Here is a 27,540-nt window from a genome sequence, read left to right as displayed (position 1 = left end):
TTAATTTGAAGGTGAAATTAGAGTCAGATGTTTTCAATCAATGGGATGACAATCAGGTGTGAATGAGCACCCTGTTTTATTTAAAGAACAGGGATCTATCAAAGTCTGATCTTCACAACACATGTTTGTGGAAGTCTCTCATGGCATGAACAAAGAAGATTTCTGAGGACCTCAGAAAAAGCGTTGTTGATGCTCATCAGGCAGGAAAAGGTTACAAAACCATCTCTAAAGAGTTCGGATTCCACCAATCCACAGTCAGGCAGATTGTGTACAAATGGAGGAAATTCAAGACCATTGTTACCCTCCCCAGGAGTGGTCGACCAACAAAGATCACTCCAAGAGTAAGGCGTGTAATAGTCAACGAGGTCACAAAGGACCCCAGGGTAACTTCTAAGCAACTGAAGCCCTCTCACACATTGGCTAATGTTAATGTTCATGAGTCCACCATCAGGAGAACACTGAACAACAACGGTGTGCATGGCAAGGTTGCAAGGAGAAAGCCACTGCTCTCCAAAAAGAGCACTGCTGCTCGTCTGCAGTTTGCTAAGGATCACATGGACAAGCCAAAAGCCTATTGGAAGAATGTTTTGTGGACGGATGAGACCAAAATAGAACGTTTTGGTTTAAATGAGAAGCATTATGTTTGGAGAAAGGAAAACACTGCATTCCAGCATAAGAACCTTATCCCATCTGTGAAACATGGTGGTGGTAGTATCATGGTTTGGGCCTGTTTTGCAGCATCTGGGCCAGGATGGCTTGCCATCATTGATGGAACAATGAATTCTGAATTATACCAGCGAATTCTAAAGGAAAATGTCAGGACATCTGTCCATGAACTGAATCTCAAGAGAAGGTGGGTCATGCAGCAAGACAACGACCCTAAGCACACAAGTCGTTCTACCAAAGAATGGTTAAAGAAGAATAAAGTTAATGTTTTGGAATGGCCAAGTCAAAGTCCTGATCTTAATCCAATTGAAATGTTGTGGAAGGACCTGAAGCAAGCAGTTTATGTGAGGAAACCCACCAACATCCCAGAGTTGAAGCTGTTCTGTACGGAGGAATGGGCTAAAATTCCTCCAAGCCGGTGTGCAGGACTGATCAACAGTTACCGGAAACGTTTAGTCGTAGTTATTGCTGCACTAGCGGGTCACACCAGATACTGAAAGCAAAGGTTCACATACTTTTGCCCCTCACAGATATGTAATATTGTATCATTTTCCTCAATAAATAAATGACCAAGTATAATATTTTTGTCTCATTTGTTTAACTGGGTTCTCTTTATCTACTTTTAGGACTTGTGTGAAAATCTGATGATGTTTTAGGTCATATTTATGCAGAAATATAAATAATTCTAAAGGGTTCACAAACTTTCAAGCACCAGTGTGTGTGTGTGTATATATATAATGTGTGTGTGTGTGTGTGGTTATGCATGTATGTCTTGTGGTTTTGACTGCTGTAATGTGAAGGCTCAGTTTAGTTTTGTGCAAGTTGCATTCTTACATGAAGTCTAAACAAAGCAGACAGGCCTTAGATGGGGGTCTGGCTGTGAAAGACTGAGGGAATGTATTAAGAAACACACAGGAAATTGTGTTTGGGGTGCGCGCACTTACTTCACCTCACTGAAAATTAGGCCAGCATTTTAGCAATGCGATATAAAATAAAAATAACGATCAGTGATAATAATACTCCTTTCACAGTTTCAAAAATACAGGAGAAACCTTTGACTCATGACCTATTTGCATCAACCATTTTCTCAACAACATGTACTAGACCTGCACGTATAGTGTTTTTTTTTCTTCCTCTGCTGTGAATCAGAGATGGAGTTTTATACCATACACTCACCTTTGTCTATTTTGTCTTTGTTTTGTCCAATGACAAGGACCTTGTTCATATAGATATACTCTTCATCACCACCTGAAAGACAGCAGGAAGAAAAAGAGTCAAGAACGCTTCAAGAATAAATGATATATATTTATGACATAGACTCGACCACATCAAACTTAAAATATCAGTTATTCATAAGAATAAATGATATTAAAATTATATACACTCTATCACTCCTTCTTTCTATTCTTAAAATCTCAGACATTCACAGAATCTTTTTAACATACAATCTAATTTTGTCAGTGTGAGAAAGGGACAGTGTTCTGTGCTGTGTGTGTATCTGAGAGCTTCTCTTGGGTCTCCACCGACTGTACACATTAAAACAAGCCCTGCCTGAGATACATGGGGTCACTTTCAATTATAATACAAAGTCCTGCTATAAGCCTACATTGCATGAATGCCTTACTGAAATATTCACCATGAATGCAAGATTAAAATTTTGTTTTAATTTAATTTGTCACATTTTATAGAGGGCGTCATGGTGGTGTAGTGGTTAGCGCTGTTGCCTCACAGCAAGAAGGTCTGGGTTCGAGCCCCGTGGCCGGCGAGGGCCTTTCTGTGTGGAGTTTGCATGTTCTCCCCGTGTCCGCGTGGGTTTCCTCCGGGTGCTCCGGTTTCCCCCACAGTCCAAAGACATGCAGGTTAGGTTAACTGGCGACTCTAAATTGACCGTAGGTGTGAATGTGAGTATGAATGGTTGTCTGTGTCTATGTGTCAGCCCTGTGATGACCTGGCGACTTATCCAGGGTGTACCCCGCCTTTCGCCCGTAGTCAGCTGGGATAGGCTCCAGCTTGCCTGCAACCCTGTAGAACAGGATAAAGCGGCTAGAGATAATGAGATGAGATAAGACACTTTATAGAGGGAAAAGAGCAATTCAAAATTTGCAATAAGAAGCAACCCAGTTCCATGTAGTGCACTCTGTTTTTCATAGGTTCATGAACAGAGTAATAACACCGCTCCCAGCTTAAAATTTGTTTTACTGTAAAAAAAAACAGATTGGGATTTGGAGGATGGAAATGAAGGCTATTTATAAGCTGCTACTCAACGGAAGTGAGTGTCCCAGGAGGATAAAAGCAGCCTTGGAAAATGATACAGCTTCGAGCCAGAGGAGGAAGTAGAAAAGCCCAAGAGGAGAATGCAAAAACTGGCTGCCATGTATATACACAAAAAACTCCAAACACAACAAATGGTTCGCTTTCTGTAGGAAAAGAACTGCTGGATTCTCCACATGAAAGGGTAATGTTGCCCAAACCAATCTTCCTGTACAAAAGATAACAATGGGCATGAAGAAAGTAGTGTATGTGAGGTACACTTACAGTGTCTTGCAAAAGTATTCATCCCCCTTGGTGTTTGTCCTGTTTTATTGCATTACTAGCTGGAATTAAAATGGATTTTGGGGGGTTTGCACCATTTGATTTACACAACATGCCTACCACTTTAAAGGTGCACATTGTTGTTTTATTGTGACACAAACAATAATGAAGATGAAAAAACTGAAATCTGGAGTGTGCATAGGTATTCCCCCCAAAAGTCAATACTTTGTAGAGCCACCTTTTGCTGCAATTACAGCTGCAAGTCTCTTGGGGTATGTCTCTATTAGCTTAGCACATCTAGCTACTGAAATGTTTGCCAATTCCTCAAGGCAAAACTGCTCCAACTCCTTCAAGTTAGATGGGTTGCATTGGTGTACAGCAATCTTCAAGTTATGCCACAGATTCTCAATTGGATTGAGGTCTGGGCTTTGATTAGGCCATTCCAAGACATTTAAATGTTTCCTTTTAAACCACTCCAGTGTAGCTTTAGCAGTATGTTTAGGGTCATTGTCCTGCTGGACCATGAATCTTCATCTCAGTCTGAAACCTCTGGCTGACTCAAACAGGTTTTCCTCCAGAATTGCCCTGTATTTAGTGCCATCCATCTTTCCTTCAGTTCTGACCAGCTTTCCTGTCCCTGCAGATGAAAAACATCCCCACAGCATGATGCTGCCACCACCATGCTTCACTGTAGGAATGGTGTTCTTAGGGTGTTGGGTTTGTGCCACAAATGGCATTAGCCATGATGGCCAAAAAGATCGGTTTTAGTCTCATCTAACCAGAGAATCTTCTTCCATGTGTTTGGGGAGTCTGCTACATGCTGTTGAGCAAACTCCAAATGTGTTTTCTTAAGCAATGGCTTTTTTTCGGTCCACTCTTCCATAAAGCCCTGCTCTGTGGAGTATATGGCTTAAAGTGGCCCTATGGACAGATACTCCCATCTCCGCTGTGGATCTTTGCAGCTCCCTCAGTGTTATTTTTTATGTCTTTGTTGCATCTCTGATTAATGCCCTCCTTGCCTGGTCTGTGAGTTTTGGTGGGCGGCCTTCTCTTGTTAGGTTTGTAGTGGTGACATTTTCTTTACATTTTGCTATAATGGATTTAATGGTGTTCCATGGGATATTCAAAGTTTGGGATTTTTTTTTTATAATCCAACCCTAATCTATACTTCTTCACAACTTTGTCTCTGACCTGTTTGGAGGCTCCTTGGTTTTCATGTTGCTTGCTTAGTAGTGTAGCAGAGTCAGGGTCCTTCCAGAACAGGTTGATTTATACAGACATCATGTGACAGATCATGTGACACTTTGATTGCACACTTAATCAACTTAATTTGACTTATGAAGTGAATTGGTTGGATCAGCTCTCATTTAGGGGTTTCATATGAAAGGGGGTGAATACCTATGCACACTCCAGATTTCTGTTTTTTCATCTTAATTATTGTTTGTGTCACAATAAAACAACAATTTGCACCTTTAAAGTGGGAGGCATGTTGTGTAAATCAAACGGTACTAACCATCCAAAAATCCATTTTAATTTCAGCTTGTAATGCAGTAAAACATATGACAACACAAATGGGGATGAATACTTTTGCGAGACACTGTACAGTATGTAGAAAAGCAGTCTGTGCATGTTGTGTGTTGGTGTGGTGTACCGTTTGAAGATGTGTATGACTGTAGCAGGTCAGTAAGCAGGCTCTTCTGCACAGTGGCATTTCCACTCAGGTTCTCTCCATCCAGGAGCTTCAGGAAACGCCGCAACTCCTCCAATAGCTGCTCCAACACTGCAATGACGTATGTCATAGTCAGAACAGACACTCACACCACACTCTTAGAAGGAATGTGTTGAAAAATTACATAAATTGTGTGTAGCACTCTAGTTTACACAATTTGTGTTAATATTAACCCCGCCTTTCGCCCGTAGTCAGCTGGGATAGGCTCCAGCTTGCCTGCGACCCTGTAGAACAGGATAAAGCGGCTAGAGATAATGAGATGAGATTAAATAAAATTGTACTGACAGAATTCAGCTTTGGTTAGGTGCAGTTTTAAAATTAACACAACCTGTGAATTTGTTCACAACATTCAACACAATATGTGTTGACTGATCTGCTCTACACAAACTCAGTGTCAGTTTTTTTAATGCATGAACTATTTGATTTAGCTGATCAGCAGCGAGCCTGTAGTCTGATAATGACATTGACTTTTCATTTTATTGCATACTGTTGTACATACAATATCATATTTTATATTAGAATCACTTCGGTATGTGAATCGCTAAAAACAATCCACAGCTCAGTGGTCACTGAACGCCTCTGAACATCCTCTCCGTTTCTCAGAGATTATGTAAACAACACTGCTAACGCCAAACATTTAGAACCTAATCAGTACTTATCAATTAGTGTATTTATTCCTTCTTTGATTGATTGATTGATTGATTGATTGATTGATTGATTGATTGATTGATTGATTACGCTATTCTGTTTGTTTATGATGTTTTGATTACTGTATTTTTTATTTAAATTTTTATTTTTATATCTTTCTTCTTTATTGTTCAGAATAAAGTAATCAATCAATCAATCAATCAATCAATCAATCAATCAATTATTCCTTCTCACAGTAATAACTGAATTACAAGGAATGAGAGCAAGACACAATCTGACATACAAAAAATACACATCAATAATCAATAACAATGAATTATTGCATATTATAAATACAATAAATAGGGAAATTCAAGTCAGGTGATATCTACTTTATGTCTTAGTATCAACTTATGACATAATCAGCAAGCATTTTTGGTGGCAGATGGTTATAAAATCATTAAAGCGCTTGGTTCTAGCCACCACTTCAACTACCCTAAAGTTCACTGACCTAAAATTATGAGGTTGATGGAATTCAGAAGGGAAAATAAGGCACTTTATGAGAAGGACCCCACTGCACTTCTTCCTAAATTTAATCCATAATTCCTCACGTCAGTCACTGGGACTAGGTCATTTAGAAAGCTGTAAAGCTTCTTTATAGCTTACTTACTACTCGCAGTATAAAACACCAGCCCTTTGTGGATAAGATTGAAGAACCCTGTTTACAAACCCACTGGAAATCGGCGGAATGCTATTAACTCCGGTGAGGAATTTCAGTGGAGGAATTTTAACTAATGGGGTTAATCAAGTCATGTTACATTGACTATCTCTGTCTTTAGCTTGTTTTCTTGTCTTTAGCTTGTTAACTTGTTTTTAGCAACTATATTCAGTGTGCTTTTGAAGCAGGTAAAGGCTGGTTCATGTTGTAGTTACAGTAGTAGTTGATTGGTTTAGATTGGTAAATGTGTATCTCATGCATGGTGTCACCGGGTAATGCTAACTTCCAGTGATTTTAGTTAGGGTGTGTGATAAGCATCATAGGACTTGTGTAGCGTAAGCTAAGTTGAGGTAAGTTGTACTTGAAATTGTTTCTTACCATATATTTACATACAAAAACAACATCTGTTGCGGTTATTTTAATACTGGTTTAGTTTGGTTTTCAACAGAACAGTGTATCTAAAGGCCCAGTCACACAGCCGATCACGCATAAATCACGTATAAATCACGTATAAAGTTGGCTTGTGCGTGATTGTCAGTGGAGAAATTGACCATTTTTTGGGGGTGTGCGTGGTCGAAAATCACCGATTAATTGCGCATGAACTACGTACAAATCACTTACAATCACTTACAAATCACGCACATCAGCGCATAGGGTCAAAAGAGGGACAATTTCTGGTTTTTATTGACGAACACTCCACGCATAAACTGCGTATGAACCACGTATAAGCACGCATGAACCGCACACTAGCACTGATGAACGACGCATAGAGCGCGCATGTCAGTGGATATCAGTGAAATGTACGTGTTACTACAGCGAGACATGCGTGATATGTGCGTTATTCGTCAGTGAAAAGTCATCGACATGCGCGGTAGCAGTAAATTTCTTGCGATCAACCACTAACGGTCCACGCATATGTCGCGCATTGTCCGCGTCAGAACTACGGCAAAGGACGCACGAATTACGTTAAACGGCGCACAATCGCGCATACTTGTGCATGATCAATATTTTTGAGCAGCTCAAAACCTGGAATCGCGCACAAACCCGATTCGTCGAACATCCACTGACAACTACTGCTGCTCCATGTCAAAAAAACTTATGAATTACGCACAGCACTGATGAATCGCGCACGACTCGAAATTTATGCGCAATTCATGCGTAAATCGTAAGTTTTGGCTGTGTGACTGGGCCTTAACTCTATATTAACTTTAGACATTTAGACAAATTTGTTAACTTTAATGCCAAAGTAGAGCGGCACGGTGGTGTAGTGGTTAGCACTGTCGCCTCACAGCAAGAAGGTCCTGGGTTCGAGCCCAAGGTCCTGGGTTTGAGCTAATTGGTGGCTCTAAATTGACCGTGAGTGTGAATCGCTGTTTGTGTCTATGTGTCAGCCCTGCAATAACCTGCTGACTTGTCCAGGGTGTACCCCGCCTCTCGCCCATAGTCAGCTGGGATATGCTCCAGCTTGCCTGCGACCCTGTAGAACAGGATAAGTGGCGATGGATGGATAATGGCACAGGCAGCTAATTTACATGCCACAAATAGTGGGGATATTTTTTAAGTGCTATTGCTTAGCTTGCAAGATGGAAATTTAACTTGTGAGATATTTTATGTAGTTGTGTGATGTTTTTATTAGCATTTAGTTTGTACTTGGTATCATTAAAGAGTCTGGCTAGAACTATAAGTTTTACTAATTATTCAGCATCTTGAGGCGGAATATTTTTTCTTATTCTTGCTAACCATCTAACTTTTCTATATAGCTAAATAAGATGTACCTCATATAGCCATGGCTAGCTTAATCCAATTATTTCCCATGATGACAATCTCTTTAATACAAATACATTTAAGTAAATATACTTCAGATCTGTAAGAATGCTGGTGGATGGATGTGTAGTTGCAGCCTCATGTTACCTAAAATAAGTACATAGGTTTTATGTTTGGCGAAGGGGGGTATGAGCTGTGATATCAGCTAATGCTTTGTGTAAAAATATTGTAAAAATGCAACTGCTGCATTATCTGTTTAAATGTTGGCAATGTTTAAATGTTTATTAATTTATTATGGAGTAAATGGACCAATATGAAGATGATCCTCGGCCAGTGATTCCTGTGTCCTTGGATGATCAGATCTACATCAATTTGAGAGACAAAGTTTTGAAATAAGTGAAATGTAGAAGGTGTGGCTGTGTGTCCTGTTGCCAAATGAAATTGGAAAAAATAACTGTTTTGTCCTATGTCGGACATTTCCTTTATAACTGCTGAAATTCTACGAAATTCTATTCTATGAATTTGTATTGTTATATTCTGCAGTTTGATTTCTGTGAATCTTGTTGTTAATACTTCATGATAATAAATGTGTTGATGATAAATGTGTTGACGTCATAAATAGCATATTATTATCATTAATTAATTCTGTGTCAAATAACACTTTTTTGTGTGTAGAGTTTTAGGCATGTTTTGAAAACAATGTGTGTAGCCAAGAACAGCACGTACCAGTAATGTGTTAATATTACACATGTTTACACATGTTACATGTTAACCTTCCTGACACATTCACCTTGTTAAAATCATTTACACAGTGAAATGTGTCAGAATTAACACTAGCGTTTTCCCAAAACTCACCCATTGATGTGTAAGAGTTTAATACAGTTTATGTCAGTTTTAACACAGCCTTTCTAAGCGTGTGGGTAACAGTACATGATACAATTAACTGTGAATAATATACAGTAGGCGGCACGGTGGTGTAGTGGTTAGCGCTGTCGCCTCACAGCAAGAAGGTCCTGGGTTCGAGCCCCGGGGCCGGCGAGGGCCTTTCTGTGTGGAGTTTGCATGTTCTCCCCGTGTCCGCGTGGGTTTCCTCCGGGTGCTCCGGTTTCCCCCACAGTCCAAAGACATGCAGGTTAGGTTAACTGGTGACTCTAAATTGACCGTAGGTGTGAATGTGAGTGTGAATGGTTGTCTGTGTCTATGTGTCAGCCCTGTGATGACCTGGCGACTTGTCCAGGGTGTACCCCGCCTTTCGCCCGTAGTCAGCTGGGATAGGCTCCAGCTTGCCTGTGACCCTGTAGAAGGATAAAGCGGCTAGAGATAATGAGATGAGATGAGATAATATACAGTATAACTACTGTCGTGAAAAATCTTCACAGTGTATAGTTTCGATGTAAAGTGGGTTCGGAAAGTATTCAGATCCCTTCAGTTTTTACACAATTTATTGTGTGATAGATTTAATTTTAAATGGATTAAACTGTCTATTTGGCCATCAATCTACACACAGTAACATATAATGACAAAGTGTCTTTACTTTAAATCTAACAGAATAAATTATCTGTTTTTGATCACTAAATTCAACATTCTCTCACCATATACGAGTGCATCTCAAACAATTAGAATTAAAAAGTTCAATCTTTTCCATCAATTATTTAAGAAAGTGAAAATGTAGTATATTCTAGACTCATTACACAGAAACTAAAATGTTTCAAGCATTTTTTATTTTATTTTTGATAATTATGGCTTACAGTGCAAATTTTTTTAACATATGTCAAAATATGAGAATATTTCATTTCAAGCTTGAGTAAATTACTGTTCAAACAGTATAAATGCCGTGTATCTCTCAGTCTAGTTCACTACACGCAACCACAATCATGGGGATGACTGCTGACTTGACAGCTGTCCAGAAGACGATCGTTGACAACCTCCACAAGGAGGGTAAGCCACAGAAGGTCATTGCTGAAAAGGCTGGCTGGAAAAGGTGCTCAAGCAACAGGGATGACTGCAGCCTTGAGAGGATTGTCAAGAAAAGTCCATTCAAGAACTTGGGAGAGCTTCACAAGGAGTGGACTGAAACTGGTGTCAGTGCATCAAGAGCCACCACACACAGACGCCTTCAGGAAAGGAGCTACAACTGTTGCATTCCTGATATCAAGCCACTCCTGAAAGGTCCTAGAGTCCGGAGGAAGAGTGGAGAGGCACAGAATCCAAGGTGCTTGAAGTCCAGTGTGAAGTTTCCGCAGTCTATGATGATTTGGGGTGCCATGTCATCTGCTGGTGTTGGTCCACTGTGTTTTATCAAGTCCAAAGTCAACACAGCCATGTACCAGGAGATTTTAGAGCACTTCATGCTTCTATCTGCTGACAAGCTTTACAGAGATGCCAATTTTCTTTTCCAGCATGACTTAGCACCTGCCCACAGTGCCAAAACTTCTCCCAAATAGTTTGCTGACCATGATATTACTGTGCTTGATTGGCCAGTCAACTTGCCTGACCTGAACCCCATAGAGAATCGATGGGGTACTGTCAAGAGGAAGATGAGGAACACCCGACCCAAAAATACAGATGAGCTGAAGACCGCTATCAAAGCAAACTGGGCTTCAGTAACACCTCAGCAGTGCCACAGGCTGATCGCCTCCATGCCACGCCGCACTGATGCAGTAATTCATAGTAAAGGAGCTCCGACCATGTATTGAGTGTATAATGAACATACTTTTCAGAAGTTGGACATTTCTGTATTGTAAATCCTTTTTAATTGATCTTGGGAAATATTCTAATAATTTGAGATCCTGGATTTCTGACTTTCATGAGCTAGCCATAATCATCAAAATTAAAACAAAAAAGACTCAAAATATTTCACTTTACATGTAATGAATACAGAATATATGAAAGCTTACCTTTTTGAATTAATTATGAAAAAATAACTTTTTCATGATATTCTAATAGTTTGAGATGCAGTAGTATGTTTTATAGATCCAGATCATAGAACCAGACCAGTTTGTCTAACGTGCTAGTGAATGAAGTTTTGTGCTTTTGTCTCCTGCATGTTTTCATCTCCATGTCATTACAGAGGCTTGCTTTCATTTGGCATCATATCACATGCCCAGGGGCTTTTGAATTGTGTTGTGCTTGCTTGTCTTACGATTCCTTGAAGCTGAGGGGGCTGTAGACTGGGGGTGAGTGATAGCTCAGAGGTCACGGAGGGGAAAAAGGTGTGGTGAAAGAGGCTGCTTTGTCACTCAGTCTGATTTCAGCCCCCACACACCCTCCAGGGGTCAGAGCTGAACTGGCCCACGCGTCCCAGACTTTAAGTGTACTCTTTGTGCCTCTTTCACTGTCATGAATAAGTCAGCTTCATGCCTCGACTAAATGTATTCAAGAATAGAATTAGAGGGAAGTGGGCCAGATTGTCATAGGGGAAATCAGACTCATGAAAACACTGAGGAAAGCAATAAAACAATCGTAGAGAAGAATTAAAAAAAAAAAAAAAACATGGCAAATTAATCTCGGACATACTATTTGGACATATTCCAAACAGAGCAGATAATATTCAGTTTCTTTTAGCCAAATATCAGTCAATGAATTTCTAATGGTAACTTTCACACCCTTGTAAATAATTCATATTTGCCAGCCACTCCCAGCTCCCTGCCTGTTCCCTGCTGATAATCAAAACATTTTAGAGAATCACATGAAGCACTTCAAAGAGCTCTGATTTGAAACTTTTCTGCAGCGTAAGGCAAAGCACACTGTAGAAGCTTTGCCTTTAGGACAGCACAGACCCGTTTTCACTGAGCTCCATTAACCTCGTCTTACTGCTGGGTCAGCTTACAACATAAACTATTACTTTACATAATGCCATTTGGCTCACATAGACCTACAGAGTCATTTAAAGCAACATCATGTTTCTGTATTCTACCGGTATGTGCTTCAAAATGATGAATACTTTTACAGCACCAAATGATGAAAATGCTGTACAGTGATTAAACTGCCTATAACAAACCCCATTCAAAACTACTGGCAGGTGCAATAATATCCCGACTGCAGAACCCTGTGACTAGAAACAATGTCTGCAAACAGTGTGATTCAAAAGCTCTGAATTAAACTAATTACAGTTACTCAATCCAAAATATTTCCTTTACAGTTACTCAGGACGGGGCGGCACGGTGGTGTAGTGGTTAGCGCTGTCGCCTCACAGCAAGAAGGTCCGGGTTCGAGCCCCGTGGCCGACGAGGGCCTTTCTGTGCGGAGTTTGCATGTTCTCCCCGTGTCCGCGTGGGTTTCCTCCGGGTGCTCCGGTTTCCCCCAAAGACATGCAGGTTAGGTTAACTGGTGACTCTAAATTGACCGTAGGTGTGAATGTGTGTCTATGTGTCGGCCCTGTGATGACCTGGCTACTTGTCCAGGGTGTACCCCGCCTTTCGCCCGTAGTCAGCTGGGATAGGCTCCAACTTGCCTGCGACCCTGTAGAACAGGATAAAGCGGCTAGAGATAATGAGATGAGGTACTCAGGACCCCCACCAGACTCCATAAAATAACCAAAATGCACCAAGTACTCTGTTAAAAAGCCTACATTTATGCAGAATTAAAAAAAATGTTAACTTGAAACACATGTGGTCAAGTGGCTTTGTTGTCAATCGCAATGAGCAACAAAGCAAATGTTTCAGACTTTCTTAAGCATGCTTGTCACCTATGTGTTTTCACACTTGTACTTGTGTCTATAGCATGCAAAGAGTTTTCACACATGCAACCACTGAGTGGTGGTGAGTCTATTCACATGAATTCAGGCACAGTGTTACCTGGAATATATTCTTTCACTTTGAGATGTCTCCTTTTGTATGATATAAAAACTTTATAAAGGTCCACATGAAACAAGAAATGCTTCTGATCTCTGGTGCTTCCCATTGTGTTGTAACCGGAGCTTTCCTCCCAACATTTTTTTTCCCTTGCCATGTGTTTTCACACTGGACTTTGATGCTCTTCTCCAAAGGGTTCCTGGGAATGTGGACTCAGCCCACTTTAGAGCAGATTGGGCTGAGTTTCCATGGCTTATGGTTTGGCTACCTGCCAACTCCCAGTCCTTCAGCCAAACAACATGAAACTACAACATCAGACTCCAGCATATGCTGTAGGTCTTCCCACTTCCTCAAAATAATGAAACCTGTACTTCAGTGAGCCCCATACTTTCCCACACACCTACAGTACATGCATTATCTTTATCCACAGGTCTCTAGCCAGCTGCATGCTGTAGTTAAAAAGGTGTGTTGGCATTCATTCATTCATTCATGTACTTCAAATAATTGCTCAAGAGTTTCAATGACGTTCCTGTCTCAACTGGCCATTTCAAACGATGGTCATGTGATAAGGGGATTTCCTTTTAAACAAACTGCAGCACTTCCTCATTCTTAATTAAGATAAACCCCAGATAAGGGCAATGGCTACAGCATGAATGTTTTGCTGCTTGATTTCATGAACAGATGTAAGAGATCAATACTCTGAAGTAACCCCAGGTCACAACATTGTAATCCTTGGCATCTGAACTCAACTAATCAAGCTCGAATTACTCAATTTCTTGCAAATAGCCATTATCACTTAATCTAGACAAGTTATTTGTACAACCTGCATGAAAATCCAAGTTTACTCATTATTTTAAAGGGAACAAACTCAGCAAAATAAGCTGATTTTTATTGGTCAATTAAAAAAAAAATTCCAAAATATGCTTGGCTCATGCCATTTTATTCACACAACACTGTTTATCAGTGCTCCTGTTCTACAAAGTTGGTGCAACAAGAGTGATAAACAATAACCGGTTGTTTTCACACCCACACATACCAGATCCCCCAAGAGTGGAAAGGTTATTTGTGGTTCAGCGTCTTTTGCTTTGGGTATTTTTGTTTGAAAGACCTCTTGAGTTGTGGCCCATTGTATTTGTGACTGCAGGTATTTTGGCTCTAAGTTGAATACACTTCTGAGTGTAGATCATTTTGAAAATCAGGTCATCAATGAAAACTCCTCAAACTGGTCTTACAGAGAGGGGCTGGTTCAAAGTCATGGTTGTCTTTTTGAATCACACCAACTAAATCATGCAACTAGGTCCAGTATGCTGGAGTTTCTTATACCCTATTTTACAGGGACACACCAGCCCTACCTACAGCAGTAACGTCTCTTATAAGTTCTTATAAATATGTTTGTAAGCGTCGAATGCAGGCTTAGGTTTGATGTTGTGGTCTCATCTCATCTCATTATCTCTAGCCGCTTTATCCTGTTCTACAGGGTCACAGGCAAGCTGGAGCCTATCCCAGCTGACTACGGGCGAAAGGCGGGGTACACCCTGGACAAGTCGCCAGGTCATCACAGGGCTGACACATAGACACAGACAACCATTCACACTCACATTCACACCTACGGTCAATTTAGAGTCAGCAGTTAACCTAACCTGCATGTCTTTGGACTGTGGGGGAAACCGGAGCACCCGGAGGAAACCCACGCGGACACGGGGAGAACGTGCAAACTCCACACAGAAAGGCCCTCGCCGGCCACGGGGCTCGAACCCGGACCTTCTTGCTGTGAGGCGACAGCGCTAACCACTACACCACCGTGCCGCCCAATGTTGTGGTCATTTCATTTAATTCTACTTAAATTATTACACTTAGATCAAGAATATTTCACCTCTCAGTATGCATTATTAAAAGACTGATTATCAGAACTCATAACACAAAGAAACGCACTATATAGAGATGACAAGGATCAATCATGAGTAATTTTTTACTTGCTTATAACGTATGACAAAGGACTGGCACAATGACCTGCCATTCAGCTGAAATGTAAACTGTGTATCAGTGTGTGTGGCATTCCTGACAGCATCCAGACAGCTCCATACCCACACTTTGAGCAACATTCAGTGCCTGTGCTGTGAACTTGGACTGTGCTAACACAGTCTAGCTCTCTGGCTCTGGTCTATATAGGGTCAGTTTGTTTACATTAAGCAATCACAATAAAACCACTTACTAAAAGAAAATCAGATTTCACTGAAAACTGCAACATAAACGCAATTTCCCACAATTATGACTTATCAAATGCAGCCATAATATTCTCTTTGGCCAGGATCTGCATAATGGTGGGTATCAGTGCCAAATACATCAGCACTTTATTTCATCCATAGAGCAACATCTTCAGTAGGGACTGCCAAAACACACACAAGAGCTATACAGCATCCTAACACTAAAACAGACCAATTTTACCTAAGGGGCTACCATTCTTGTTAGCATTATCTAAAAATGTCTGAAAGCTTTATAGTGTGATTTATGTCATAAAATGGCTTAGACCACATGTTTCTCCATTTAGATGAGAAATCAGTATGGTTTTTTTATTGAAATATGCCTAAGACTGAAATACAAGCTAGACTTTTTTGGAAAAGGGATATGCAGGCAGTTCTGATTAAATTTTTCAGTATAATCTGTGTATTGGGGCAGCACAGTGGTGTAGTGGTTAGCGCTGTTGCCTCACAGCAAGAAGGTCTGGGTTTGAGCCCCGTGGCCAGCGAGGGCCTTTCTGTGTGGAGTTTGCATGTTCTCCGTGTCCGCGTGGGTTTCCTCCGGGTGCTCCGGTTTCCCCCACAGTCCAAAGACATGCAGGTTAGGTTAACTGGTGACTCTAAATTGACCGTAGGTGTGAATGTGAGTGTGAATGGTTGTCTTTGTCTATGTGTCAGCCCTGTGATGACCTGGCGACTTGTCCAGGGTGTACCCTGCCTTTCGCCCGTAGTCAGCTGGGATAGGCTCCAGCTCGCCTGCGACCCTGTAGAAGGATAAAGCGTCAGAGATAATGAGACGAGATGAGATCAATCTGTGTATTTACACACTGCCGAGCAGCAGTAAAAGACTCCATACAGTAACTGAAGAAGGCTGATATACTGGCATAAGGGACCTCTTTAACAAAACCCAAACAAGTGCTGCCATGCTATTTCCCTTCAGACACTCAACTACTATAAGTAAACAATACATTTGCATGAATAAAAATTTAACCTCTTGCTTTGTTCACCCTAGCGAGAACTGGTCTATTCTCACAGAACTGCACCCTTCATTAACATAATATGCACGTATGTTTTTGCACTATCAGTAGAAATGTGTTGTCAGAGCATGAGGTCAGTGCAGGTCGGTAGCTTTGCCGCTTTGGTTTAAGTTGGTCAGTGACATGAGTTCTGGCTGTGCTGTGAGCTCAGGCCATGCTCTCTGAACCTGCTCCAGCAGCCCTGTGCTGCCTACAGGGGAGCAAAACAGGAACAGATGCTGCAGAACGCCTCCTGCTCCAACAATAGCGACCTCACTCAACCTCTCCTTCTTCTCCTTTCGAACAAACACTCCATACACATAAAAGCCAGTGGCTGGATTAAGCCACTGCAAAGTCCTCTTCCACTGAATCTCCAAAGTCCTCTTCCTCTCCAGCTCAAAAGCATGCATGCACGCTCAGCTCATGCTTCTGAGATTTCTGAAGGTACGGTGCAAAAGCTTTAAATTAATTTTGTCCGTTAATTCTTTTTTCTCACAGTAATCTTGTATTACATTATCCATAAAATCAAACTACGGTACCTATTAAAAAAATACTATATATGCTCGACTGACACTGCATATTACAGATGATTATAACAGCCTCCATGAATGTGTTTAAACGGGAGCTGAGATCATTTCTGTGAAATGCATTTACTGTATTTGCAAATAAGTAGAAAATACTGTTACCCAGTACACCTCAGTATGCCTCTGTGTACATTATGGGGACTAAGAAAGCATGTTTAATAATGTAAGCCAATAATCTAATGATAATAATAATGCAACCAATAATAATGTAAGCCCAGACAATAATAATGTAAGCTCAAACTGTAAGAGGGACTTTTTAATTAATTTATTTTAAATTACTGAAGCACTGGGGGGGGAACCCCAGAGGCACAAATGCCAACACTGTGAATAATTGCTCTTCATTACTCCAGTTCCTAGCATCAACTAGAGATATGCACAGGGTTTTCCCCCCCATAATCCTGCTTCCTGCTTGCATAGTTATTATATTTGTTTGCACATGCATGCAATATTTTTTAACATTTCTAGTTCTGGGCGGCACGGTGGTGTAGTGGTTAGCGCTGTCGCCCCACAGCAAGAAGGTCCGGGTTCGAGCCCCGTGGCCGGCGAGGGCCTTTCTGTGCGGAGTTTGCATGTTCTCCCCGTGTCCGCGTGGGTTTCCTCCGGGTGCTCCGGTTTCCCCCACAGTCCAAAGACATGCAGGTTAGGTTAACTGGTGACTCTAAATTGACCGTAGGTGTGAATGTGAGTGTGAATGGTTGTCTGTGTCTATGTGTCAGCCCTGTGATGACCTGGCGACTTGTCCAGGGTGTACCCCGCCTTTCGCCCGTAGTCAGCTGGGATAGGCTCCAGCTTGCCTGCGACCCTGTAGAAGGATAAAGCGGCTAGAGATAATGAGATGAGATGAGATTTCTAGTTCTTGAAATCTATATAAAAAACTAATATCATAATCTATCCCCTTCGGACATAATGTGTACAGTTGTACACATGAAGTTCCATAGCATTTTTCCTTGTGTCCGAAGGGGTTAAAGTACCATGGCCCTCACCAGACAATTACTATGTAAATGCATCACTCGATGCATGAGCTTCATATATTGCTACGTGCGCCTGCATGACATTGAAAACCTTCTATTTTTGCATTCCAGTGTGGTGTATAACGACATGCTCAGTGGCTCAGCTCTGTCATGCTTTCTTTAAAAATAAATAAATAAAAATAAAACAGAATGGAGTGCTATTCATATCTGTATTTGTATTTACTGTTCGTATTTAAAACTACAGTGGTGCTTGAAAGTTTGTGAACCCTTTAGAATTTTCTGTATTTCTGCATAAATATGACCTAAAACATCATCAGATTTTTACACAAGTCCTAAAAGTAGATAAAGAGAACCCAGTTAAACAAATGAGACAAAAATATTATATTTGGTCATTTATTTATTGAGGAAAATGATCCAATATTACATATCTGTGAGTGGCAAAAGTATGTGAACCTCTAGGATTAGCAGTTAATTTGAAGGTGAAATTAGAGTCAGGTGTTTTCAATCAATGGGATGACAATCAGGTGTGAGTGGGCACCCTGTTTTATTTAAAGAACAGGGATCTATCAAAGTCTGATCTTCACAACACGTTTGTGGAAGTGTATCATGCCACGAACAAAGGAGATTTCTGAGGGCCTCAGAAAAAGCGTTGTTGATGCTCATCAGGCAGGAAAAGGTTACAAAACCATCTCTAAAGAGTTTGGACTCCACCAATCCACAGTCAGACAGATTGTGTACAAATGGAGGAAATTCAAGACCATTGTTACCCTCCCCAGGAGTGGTCGACCAACAAAGATCACTCCAAGAGCAAGGTGTGTAATAGTCGGCAAGGTCACAAAGGACCCCAGGCTAACTTCTAAGCAACTGAAGGCCTCTCTCACACTGGCTAATGTTAATGTTCATGAGTCCACCATCAGGAGAACAATGAACAACAATGGTGTGCATGGCAGGGTTGCAAGGAGAAAGCAACTGCTCTCCAAAAAGAACATTGCTGCTCGTCTGCAGTTTGCTAAAGATCACGTGGACAAGCCAGAAGGCTATTGGAAATGGTTTGTGGATGGACGAGACCAAAATAGAACGTTTTGGTTTAAATGAGAAGCGTTATGTTTGGAGAAAGGAAAACACTGCATTCCAGCATAAGAACCTTATCCCATCTGTGAAACATGGTGGTGGTAGTATCATGGTTTGGGCCTGTTTTGCTGCATCTGGGCCAGGACGGCTTGCCATCATTGATGGAACAATGAATGCTGAATTATACCAGCGAATTCTAAAGGAAACTGTCAGGACACCTGTCCATGAACTGAATCTCAAGAGATGGTGGGTCATACAGCAAGACAACGACCCTAAGCACACAAGTCGTTCTACCAAAGAATGGTTAAAGAAGAATAAAGTTAATGTTTTGGAATGGCCAAGTCAAAGTCCTGACCTTAATCCAATCGAAATTTTGTAGAAGGACCTGAAGCGAGCAGTTCATGTGAGGAAACCTACCAACATCCCAGAGTTGAAGCTGTTCTGTATGGAGGAATGGGCTAAAATTCCTCCAAGCCAGTGTGCAGGACTGATCAACAGTTACCGGAAACGTTTAGTTGCAGTTATTGCTGCACAAGGGGGTCACACCAGATACTGAAAGCAAAGGTTCATATACTTTTGCCACTCACAGATATGTAATATTGGATCATTTTCCTCAATAAATAAATGACCAAGTATAATATTTTGTCTCATTTGTTTAACTGGGTTCTCTTTATCTACTTTTAGGACTTGTGTGAAAATCTGATGATGTTTTAGGTCATATGTATGCAGAAATATAGAAAATTCTAAAGGGTTCACAAACTTTCAAGCACCACTGTACATACTGTATATGTATTTGTATCTGTACTTGTATACACTGTTAATGTACACATCATACTATAACTGTAGACAGAGTGCATCTGTTTTTGTATTGTATTCAACTGTATTCATTTGTATTCATGTATTCATCTGTTCAGTCCAAATAATGTATTCATTTATGCAACTGTAGACAACAATATTGCAACTTTATAATATTGTAACTCTACTATCTGTAGACATAGTAATGCAACTGTAGACAGAATAATGTAACTTTAAACCTAGTCCAGATTAGACATAGAACTGCAACTGTCGGCAGTACTGCAACATAATTCTAGACATAGTACTGTAACTTTAGTCATAGTACCGTAACCTATCACTGGGTGTTTTACTTAGACACCACACTATCATTTTAAAGGTCTGCTGATTATGTACATGTTTGAGAGTGATTACTGAACTTATAGACCCCTTTCACTGACGTCACCCGAAACCGGAAGTAAACAGACCCTGCGCCATTTTGGAAGACCAACAAACTCGTGATTAGGGGAAAATAACGGCAGCGGTATGTGAACCCACGAGAATAAAGTGGAGTGGCAAACGACTTAAACAAACAAATCTGAGCTGTTTTATTTATGATTTATTGGCCCAACAGTAGACTTGAAAGAAACCTGTGTGAGACTTGGCAAAAAACTGTGGATATAATGGATAAGTCTGTGCATGATCTGCGGACACTTTGAGGTAAGCAAACGCAAGAAATTCAGATTTAAAACATGCTAAATTGGCCCCAAGTTGATAACTGCATGAGGAGCAAGCCTCCCAGACTTCTACAATTTAATAATAATAATAATAATAATAATAATAATAATAATTTAGGATGGTTTGGGGCTTGCTCGCTGCTGCCAGGTTGGTTGTTGAGTAGCCTGACTGTTTTTTTTTTCCTTGCGTGTGGTATCATTGTTGACGCGAGGTTGTTTTTTGAACATGCCAATGCGGACACGATTTCCCCTGATGAGTTATGACTTCAGACGCGATGCGTGTGTGGAGGTGTGGAGTCCGCGTGATATGTGCGTAAGATAGGCTTCTCATGTGTTTGGAGATCCGCGCTCCGAGACAAGCGCAAGCGCCCCCCCCCCCCCCCCCCCCCCAAGGGAAAAAAAGGGACCCCCCGAAAATATCGGCATAGTTCGAACACTGAGTGTAGGCACTGGGTGTAAACAACAAATAGTTTACAATGTCTGGGTAGCAAACAGATGGCAGAATTGGTGTCCGGTCCTCCTTATATTTCCATTCTCACTTGCCGCGAGTCTTATCATATGGGTCAAACCCATCAATCACTGCCAGTTTTTCCACATACCGTGCTCTTTCTGCAGCTGGTAATGTACTCACATAACCAGAATTATCATCCATCGTGTCACTTTACTCTCGCTCGTACTTTGTTTTATATTGTGAGTGCATGTACTTGGTCTTCCAATATGGCGCCTAACAAAATCTCGCGGCGCGGTGACGTCATGTGAAAGGGGTCTATATTCACTGATAGTTAATCTGACTGTACACTGTTTCTGAATAAAGCCTTTAGAATGGAAGATATGAATGAACACAACAAAACAATAACAATCATTGTGTTCCCACACACGCCAAGTACTCTTGCCCCACTTATACTCCACAAACACTGTCATTGGTGCAGTCATTACTCGAAACAAATCATCACTGACCTCTCTGTCAATGGGAGGTAATGAAAGAACCAAACCACCTCTTGTGCTCTCGGCCCTCTTGCACAGCTCTTGAAGCCTACAGTGTGCATGTCAACGTGCTTAGATGCAACACTATGTCCTTCTCCCCCAGCCTTGAATGCTGTGTAGGCTAATATTTACTGATGAGAACACAGTATTTACACTCTTGAATCTCTTCAGAAGTCTGACTAATGTAGACTACTGCCTTGCTGTAGACTACTCCTTCAAAACTACCCTTTAGCCTGAACTCCAAATCAAATGGTGCACATCTCCTGTTGCAGAACTTCAGAGTTTTATTCAGAAGTGCACTAGGTCAGCTATAAAGCTGACACGCTCAAAGCTCTGGCCAGAGTAGCAGGGCCCATGGGTGGATCAGGAAAAAATGGTATCAAGCAGAACCTCAAGGATGAGATCTGGTTGCCTGCACTCCTTTGAAGAGCAGAAAGAGGTGGAATAGACCTCATGGATTAAGTTAGAAATAAACCACTCAGCTGCACAATAGTGCGAGTTATACCTACTGCAGATTAAACTTGAAAGGGTGTTGTCTCTTTTTATACGTTTTGTATACGATTGAAAAAGGAATTCTTAAAGTTTTCTATGGACTCTATAAATCTATAACAGAGTGTCGGCAATTCCAATTCATCACTTCATCACCAATCCTTGTATAATCTGCAACATCTCAACACTAAAAATCAGAACCCATGCATCAAAAAGTTTCTTTCTGTGAACAGTTTTATTATCATTTAGCTTTAAAAATACTCTGTCTTTGGATTTTTACTGCTTTCATGCAGCAACTTAGCGTTGGCATTGCTTACTTACTTACTTTTATAGCTGATAAGCTCTGCTAAGTCATCCAAGCTGATTTCTGAGCGTGTGAACCTGAAACCTAATGGCTTCTCCAGCCTTTATATCAAATTAAAAGTAGATGCCTGATAGAGAGGAAACTCATCTCATCTCATTATCTCTAGCCGCTTTATCCTTCTACAGGGTCACAGGCAAGCTGGAGCCTATCCCAGCTGACTACGGGCGAAAGGCGGGGTACACCCTGGACAAGTCGCCAGGTCATCACAGGGCTGACACATAGACACAGACAACCATTCACACCTACGGTCAATTTAGAGTCACCAGTTAACCTAACCTGCATGTCTTTGGACTGTGGGGGAAACCGGAGCACCCGGAGGAAACCCACGCGGACACGGGGAGAACATGCAAACTCCACACAGAAAGGCCCTCGCCGGCCCCGGGGCTCGAACCCAGGACCTTTTTGCTGTGAGGCGACAGTGCTAACCACTACACCACCGTGCCACCCCTAGAGAGGAAACCTTACTGGCAAATCTTGAAACCAAGTTAAAGTATATACATATAGTACAGTTAAAATATATACTTAATCACAGAGGCAGGAGCTGTAACCATTTTATTTGGCCACTTATCTTGTATATAAGTAAGTCTTTGATTATAAGAACAATAATTTTAATGAATAGTCTTATTTTTGTCTATCAGCCCTACGTGATGTACTTGTTCCTCTAAAGCATCATTTTAGGGAACTGAAATCTGTACAGATTTTTACTGATCTGATTCTTGTGTAGGTGAGCCAGTGTCTGTTGTCGTTTAAAAAGCCATGTTTTTCAAACCCCCACACCAATTTTTTGTTAAAATGCAGTCGATATTCTCATGGACGCTCAGCTGCATCTGTTCAGTGTGGTGAAACTTTAACATTTAATTAATATGTATCTTGCATGCATAACACTAAATATTACCTTCATGTACCAACTATTCTTTGTAGAGTGTGCCAGAACTAACAGTGATAACATCCCCTGTATAAAATGCCAAACCCCAAAATTGCAACCAAAGGCTAAATCACAAAACCCACAGTTCAAACCAAATAGTTTCATATGGGCTCCAAAATCAGACTAAATAGCATTAATCAACAGTGTAGAATTCACACCAGGTGAATTCACACCAATTATTTATCATTATTCATATCATTCAATTGTTCATCACCATGTGAATCCTGCTGTAAATACCAAGCTTCATCATGGAAGCTATTACGCACTACTCCTCAAAATGCCACCCTTCCGTTCATCCTTCCCCTCCCTCTAGTTTCTCCTTCCCTCCCTCTCCTTCTTATCTCACGAAAACAAAATTCACAAAGGCTGTCTAAGAGGCAGGACCCATGACCACAACAACTGCAGTGTTGTTCCCAACAGCACCCGGCTTGCAAGAACAAGTCATAAAATAGCTAGAGTTTAACTACTTATGGCACTGAATCATTCTGATGTGTGAAGGGCCCCTAAGCTTCTGGGACTAATATAGCTTGGCTTGCTTAGAAACCAAATGTCAGGAAGTTGACCTAAAGTTTGAGATAGACAGGAAGTTTTCTGGAAGGCTCCATGACACGTAAGATCTCATAATATTTTCATAGTCAATGGTTAAGGTCCTCCATGACTACTGCTATTCTGTCTGCCATGTTCACCTCTGACTATCTGCAATCAGCCTCCATGATGCACATGGTTTCAAAGACATAAAAGGTCACTGTAGTTTCAATATTTCAAGATGTGTCAGTCTAGTAAGCAGTTGTAGTTTTGTTATCATTCTAAGTAAATCACTGACTCAACAGGACTTTTATGAGTGATGCAATTGCATAATGGGGATGTAAAATGACTGTAAAGATCCCAAGATGTCCAAAACCCAAATCTGGAAGTCATTTTAAATACAAACAAAGATAGATTGCCATGTGGTATGTTTTTTGGGGAATAATCAAACATCAAGGCCTTCACAGGAAGTGCAAATATGAACTGAAAGCTATGAAAGCCATGTCTGTGGAACAAGCCATGTCTTATTTCACAACAGTTTTTTTTTTCCAAGCTCCACTAATTAGTAGTTCCACACAGATACATGCAGCTCATTATAAGGACATTAAAAATGCTGAGAAAGTGCTGACATTACTTGATGTCACACAAAGAATGGAGTTTACTTAAGAAACAACCCACACCTATAGAATACTTGCTTATAAATATTATAAAAGAAAAGACAGGTACTAAGGTTGTCTCACGAATTTACAAATGTTTAAATCTGCTGATGTCGGGGAGTGCTCTTGATATAAAAGGGAAATGGGAGTTAGAAATGAATGTTATTATTGAAGATACATGCTGGAAGATGTGTGTGAGGAGGGGCATAAAATAACCAGTAGCCCACTGTGGAAAGAATTCAACTGGAAATTAAAGGTGAGATATTTTAGAACCCCCTCCATAACTTCCAAATTTGATAGTAGTAAAACAAATTTAGTGCTGGAGGGATTGTCATCAGATAGGAGACCACACACACACACACACACACACATACTCTGGGACTGCCCAAAGTTGAAAAATTATTGGGAGGGGATTCGGAAAGAATTACTTTCTATATTGAACATTGATCTACCCCTAACCCCACAATTTTATATTATAGGAGCACTCCTTAAGGGAAGATGGGGAAAAAAGAAGTTGTATCTATTACAGGTCCTGTTATTAATAGCTAGGAAGATGATACCTCTCTTGTGGCTAAAACCACTTCCTCCTGCTATACCTCAGTGGCAGAAGGTATATGTAATGGAGAAGATAACAGCACACCTTCATCTTAAGATGGACACTTTCAGAACAAGATGGGCTCCCATAAGTGAATACTTAAATCTACCAATGTGAAACACCGTCAAACTGTGCTGTCTTAGGAGAACTGACGGTGTATTTGTGATTTGTGCAGAGGAATATCAGAAACAATCCAATGAACTTGTGCTGTTTGCCGAACTGTTATTGGTTCAACTGTTCAGTTTATACATTTCTTGCGTAACATTGGCTTTTCGTATGTATGTACAGTAACAAAGAAAATTCTGATGTAAATCAAAATATATATATGTAAATACATATGAATCCCAATAAATACTTTAAAAAAAAAAAAAAGAAAGTGCTGACATTTCTGTTTTCCTTTCTTTCCTTATTTTTAACAGACGCAACAGGTTGGCACTGACAATCCTATCCGTTATGACTGTCAGCATCCAGTCCTAGAGATAGACATACACCAAATGCAGCCTACCAAGACAGTGATAATTAGCTGATCAATTTAATCAGGTGTCGTAAACAAGATAAAATTGTAAACTCTGACTCCTGAGGACTGTGGTCTGACACCCCGGCTTACATTTTCAGTAGGAAGTAATTAATTCCAGTGCATAAACAGAAACTGAAGGCTTTGAATGATGTAAGTGAAGGTAATGCAGTAGGGTGGACATTAAAAGATGGTCTAAGAGTGCAGTGAGTAGCATTTAACTTAACAGCTCCAGGGTTCCTGAGCTTGGATAGAGGTGATTGGTGGATTGTTTTTGTTATATTACCCCTAGGTATGAATGAGTGTGTATGGTGCCCTGTTCAAATCAGTTTAAACCAAGTTCATTCCAAGTGAACATCCCACTTATCCTGTGCAGGGTTGCGGGCAAGCTGGAGCCTATCCCAGCTGACTATGGGTGGGAGGCGGGGTACAAGTTGCTAGGTCATCGCAGGGTTGACACATAGAGGCAAACAACCATTCACAATCACATTCACACCTACGGCCAATTTAGAGCCACCAATTAGCCTAACCTGCATGTCATTGGATTGTGGGGGAAACCGGAGCATCTGGAGGAAACCCATGCAGACATGGAGAGAACATGCAAACTCCACACAGAAAGGCCCCCGTCAGCCACTGGGCTCGAACCCAGAACCTTCTTGCTGTGAGGCAACAGTGTTAACCACTACACCACTGTGCCAACAGACAGCCATACACACTCTTGTTCACACCAGTGAGTAATTTAGAGTAACCAGTTGACCAAATCCTCATGTTTTTAGACTGTGGGAAGAAACCAGAGCAGCTGAAGGAAACCCACAGAGATACTGGAAGAACATGTAAACTCCACACAGAAAGGCTCCAGTTGACCAGCAGGTTCAAACCCAGAGCCTGCTTGCTGTGAGGTGACAGTGCTAACCACTGCACCACCATACTGCCCTTTAAAATAATCTGTTCATTGTAAATGTACCATGCCTACCTCTGACCTGAACCACGCTGTACAAGTCCATCCATCCATTATCTCATCTCATCTCATTATCTCTAGCCGCTTTATCCTGTTCTACAGGGTCGCAGGCAAGCTGGAGCCTATCCCAGCTGACTATGGGCGAGAGGCGGGGTACACCCTGGACAAGTCGCCAGGTCATCGCAGGGCTGACACACAGACACGAACAACCATTCACACTCACATCTACGGTCAATTTAGAGCCACCAGTTAGCCTAACCTGCAGGTCTTTGGATTGTAGGGGAAACCGGAAAACCTGGAAGAACCCATGCAGGCACAGGGAGAACATGCAAACTCCACACAGAAAGGCCCTCGCCAGCTGCTGGGCTCGAACCCAGGACCTTCTTGCTGTGAGGTGACAGTGCTAACCACTACACCACCATGCCAACAGACAGCCATACACACTCTTGTTCACACCAGTGAGTAATTTACAGTAACCAGTTGACCAAATCCTCATGTTTTTGGACTGTGGGTGGAAACTGGAGCACCCGGAGGAAACCCACGCAGACACGGGGAGAACATGCAAACTCCAAACAGAAAGGCCCTCGCCAGCTGCTATAGGCTCGAACCCAGGACCTTCTTGCTGTGAGGTGACAGTGCTAACCACTACATCACCGTGCCACCGCTCTACAAGTCTAATAGTAATAATCTAGACGATCACACCAGACTCTCAGACTAATATTGAAAAGCATGCCAAAAATCACAATCAGTAATGCAGCATGTTAGTTCCACAACCCACCTCCTGTAGATTACAACCATCAACACTAAACCACAGGAATCCTGGGACAACAACTACTGCTGCTCACTTACTGTTGATTTGTTTAGTGTTTTTTTTTCCTTATATGAGCATAAATAATGGGACAGGACGGCCATGAAAAGTCTCTTCACATCTGTTGAATGTATGCAGGAATCAGCATAACACAAACATTTAAAACACAGCCAACACTTTTGTAACCATGGCAACTGAGACTCTAAATAGCCTGCGATATAAATACTGTCAAAACAGCACGCAACCGAAAAGTCCAAAACTGCAGGAGCGCTCTATCATTGCCTCCTCTTGTGATGGCGCGGTGCGTGTAGCGTGTACAGGACGTGTTCGGGACAGAGCCGTGTTGTTCTCGGACTGCGCGCTCCCGGCAGAGCGGTCATATCTGGGAGTTTATTCAGGCAGCTGGAGGATGAGGAAGACGCGCTCGAGATGCCCTGGAGATAGAGCAGACCAGAGCGGAATCCAGAGCAAAATATTACTGTTCTTTGATTATTTTGGTTTCGGAG

At 41.3% G+C, this 27,540-nt stretch overlaps 1 protein-coding gene across 1 annotated transcript in view; it reads right to left on the bottom strand.

Annotated features, from left to right (window-relative positions):
- The window catches only part of afap1l2 (actin filament associated protein 1-like 2), a 56,946-nt gene that overhangs the window by 28,877 nt on the left and 529 nt on the right, over positions 1-27,540 (bottom strand). The window contains exons 2-3 of the mRNA XM_060939927.1: positions 4,850-4,978; positions 1,843-1,914 (exon numbers count right to left, since the gene is read on the bottom strand). Coding sequence (XP_060795910.1) covers positions 1,843-1,914; positions 4,850-4,978 — 201 coding nt within the window. The remainder of the gene's footprint in view (positions 1-1,842; positions 1,915-4,849; positions 4,979-27,540) is intronic.

This window comes from Neoarius graeffei, chromosome 14 (genome assembly GCF_027579695.1).
Source record: "Neoarius graeffei isolate fNeoGra1 chromosome 14, fNeoGra1.pri, whole genome shotgun sequence".
NCBI lineage: Eukaryota > Metazoa > Chordata > Actinopteri > Siluriformes > Ariidae > Neoarius > Neoarius graeffei.
The sequence above is the reverse complement of the archived record's forward strand: the minus strand, read 5'-3'. Positions and strand labels throughout refer to the sequence as shown.